General features: G+C 36.7%; 1 protein-coding gene across 1 annotated transcript; it reads left to right on the forward strand.

Annotated features, from left to right (window-relative positions):
- The first annotated feature begins 661 nt into the window (after positions 1–661).
- Positions 662–2,518, forward strand: LOC111841886 (uncharacterized). The gene is made up of 3 exons (XM_023808015.1): positions 662–735; positions 1,024–1,371; positions 2,145–2,518. Exons 1-3 carry the CDS (start codon positions 687–689, stop codon positions 2,516–2,518), a joined length of 771 nt encoding a protein of 256 aa, XP_023663783.1. The 5' UTR covers positions 662–686.
- The last annotated feature ends 744 nt before the right edge of the window (positions 2,519–3,262 follow it).

Here is a 3,262-nt window from a genome sequence, read left to right on the forward strand (position 1 = left end):
ATCCACCTACCACATATTCAAACAAAAATTATGACCGTAAAAATGAGACAATAAAAAGATTATGGATGTGGTGTCATTGAGTTAAAAGTCTAATAAATTATCATTATTTCATCACTCAGTGCCATTGTAACCAGGATGCTGATATGTATCATGTAACAATGTAATATCATCATTTCCAAAATATAGCACATAAAAACAAATCACAGGACATGTTTAGGGTTTTGTGGCTTATTATTTTGATAATGTTCTGAAGTGCCCAGCCATGTGTCCTAATGGGGGATGCTTTGCACATGATTGGCAACCACTGTTATACCCCAAATGTGTCATAGGCTCTCTAAAAGCTACATGCAGAAGATTCAGCTAGTAAAGAATATAATAATATTATAATTCAAAAATATAATAATCATAGCAAGAAGATGACGAACAAAGACAGAGATAGGAAACATGTACTCTTCCTCTTGAATTCAACATGAAAACATCAGTCCCTCCCTTCAGTTCCCCAGTCCCTCCTTTCTAAAACTTAAGTATGAGACAACCACAGAATGTTTGTTGCTCATTATTGCTGTGTATTCAGAGACTGAATAAACTAGTTCCCTCATATAGAGATTTTTTTTCATACAGTGGTTCTAATACTTTTTCTCAGTTCCTTGTTGTACTCTTTTTTGTTATAGTGTTTCAAAGAAGCTATGAGCATAACAAGACTGTGTGTTTTCCTTGTGGTCTTCTATTATGCCTGTAAGTAAAAATGTTAAATGTGCAATTTATTAAATGTACAAAAAAGTTCATTTTAGAAGAGAATATTTGTAGAACAAAATGTATTTATAAAATTTTTCTGACATTGACACAATTGCAGAATTAGTCCAGAAAATATTTTATGGTCTGTTTGGTTCGTACTGTACTTTTCAGTTCATCTCGCCAGTTTTTGTTAGCTTGGTTCAAATAAACTGATAGAGGAAATAAAATTATTTTTTTCTAGGTCCATTCTACCAAGGCTAATATTGTGAACACATGTTGTTTTTCCAGACACCACACTGGCTGTGTATGTTAATCAATCCAGTCTCTTGATGAGGGTCCAGACTGGAGACACTGTGACTCTGACATGCACATGTCCAAAGGATGAACTGTTTGTTGCATGGTTCAAGCAACCTGTTGGCCAGAAGCCCCAGCTCATGGCAAAAGCCTATTACCTAGCGGATGGTGAATTTTCCGAAGCATTTAAAAAAATGGAACGCCTTAGTGTACAGAAAATAGATGGAAGTTTTAACCTGACCATTTCCAGATTGGAGCCATCAGATTCAGCAGTGTATTACTGTGCTGCTGTGTTCTATTATGAAATCACATTTGGAAATGGAACCTTTATCATGCTGACAGGTAAGTAGGACTCTTCATTTTTCAGTAAAACACATAATAGAATATTGCTGTAAACCTATATTCTACAATATTATCTATTGATGTACAGTACTGCGCAAAAGTCTTAAGCAGTCAAAGAAAATGTTTAAGACAATTTATCTGGGTAGTAAGTGTGTATTTCTTCAGGGAAAAAACACAATTTGTCATTACAATGTCTATACATTTTACATTAACACAATAAAAAAATGAATTTCTTATTTTCTCGAAAAAGTTATTGATATCTTCTTGGATGGCTAGAAGGCCAATTTCCAGTTCCCAGAACTCTCTTCTTTCATGTTTTCATAAAATTTTACCACCACATTACCACTTACTAGATTAACTTACTTAGTGAAATAATTGGATTGAAGTATTAATTAGTCTAACATGGTATGCTAGTTGTCAAGTCAATAAAATTCATGTGCATATTGTATGGTTCCTGCAAATACCAGGGTGACTTTTGAAATGGCTCATTAAGATGAGACTTTGTAAATACATAAAATGGTAAATGGACTGCATTTATATAGCGCTTTTTACTACTCTTACGAGTACCAAAGCGCTTTACAATCTACAGTATGCCTCACATTCACCCATTCACACCATACATTCACACACCAGCTTATTATTGGTGTAATAGCTTTCACCAATATTTAACATTTAAACATTTAAATTACGGTAAGCATAATTGCAGCTGCAATGCATAGAATCACTGCACTGCAGCATAGAAATCAAAATCTCACTATAAGCTTCTTTTTCAGATAAGAAATCTGACAGCAGGACTGTGGTACAGCAGCCTCTGTGTGACACAGTGCAGCCAGGAGACTCTGTGCTCCTGCAGTGTACAATAGTGTCCGAGAGCTGTGCAGGAGAACACAGTGTTTACTGGTTCAGGCATGGATCAGGAGAATCCCTTCCAGGAGTCATTTACACCAAGGGAAACAGGAGTGATAAGTGTAAGAAGAGCTCTGAGGCTGGATCTCCTACACAGAGCTGTGTCTACAGCCTCCCCATGAGGAACCTCAACCTCTCTGATGCTGGGACTTACTACTGTGCTGTTGCCATGTGTGGGGAGATGCTGTTTGGGAATGGAACCATACTAAATATAGAAGGTGTGGTTGTTCACAGGTATTAAAATTAGACACATTATAATAGGGCTGTGATGGGTGCTCCCCCTAAATAAATCGAAAAAGGGAGGCACTTTGATCATTCAGGCAAAAGGGGCAGGTGCTTGGGGACCAGGACCGGGACCCCCCCCCCCCCACCTCCTGCATTATAATTGTTATCCATCCAACCATGCATTCATCCAACCAATTTTCCTTCTCTTTGTCCAATACAGAATCAACGTATAATGTATCCTAGGAAACTCTATTTATACACACATACGGTATGCTTTTTTGTGTGTAACTTGTCTCAATTTGTTTTTTCTTCAGGATCTGACTGGTTTGCAGAGAAGACTCTTTTGGTCTGGCTCTCCATTATAAGAAGTGGAGCCCTCCTTTGTGTCCTACTAATATTCTCTGCCTTTTATGGTGCATTTAAGGTTAAAAACTGATGAATGCTTGACATCAAAGAATATGCTCACATATGGTCTATTTTCCCATCATGCACACAAATAAAAAAATCATGTTTTTGAGTCACACATATTCCCCCCTCATCAGTGCGACCATTGTGCATAACCCAAAAAAAAGGCATGACCAAGTCTAAATGATTCATAAAGTTACGTCCTCAATGATTTTGGCAGCAAGCAATACATGGAACATGGAGTAATTTACATTGTTAACCTAATTTAAATCCACAGAAATCCATTAATTCTAAAAATGAAATTATGCCTGTAGTTTACTATGCTTATATTTGGTCATTCTCATGAACATGAGAG

The sequence above is a fragment of the Paramormyrops kingsleyae genome, chromosome 10 (assembly GCF_048594095.1).
Source record: "Paramormyrops kingsleyae isolate MSU_618 chromosome 10, PKINGS_0.4, whole genome shotgun sequence".
NCBI lineage: Eukaryota > Metazoa > Chordata > Actinopteri > Osteoglossiformes > Mormyridae > Paramormyrops > Paramormyrops kingsleyae.

What these genes read in the sequence shown, in the direction of transcription:
- LOC111841886 (XM_023808015.1), top strand. Translation starts at nt 687, where the DNA reads ATGAGCATAACAAGACTGTGTGTTTTCCTTGTGGTCTTCTATTATGCC. An exon ending in TGTGGTCTTCTATTATGCCT is followed by an intron (nt 736 to 1,023) that starts GTAAGTAAAAAT and finishes TTGTTTTTCCAG; the next exon opens with ACACCACACTGGCTGTGTAT. An exon ending in AACCTTTATCATGCTGACAG is followed by an intron (nt 1,372 to 2,144) that starts GTAAGTAGGACT and finishes CTTCTTTTTCAG; the next exon opens with ATAAGAAATCTGACAGCAGG.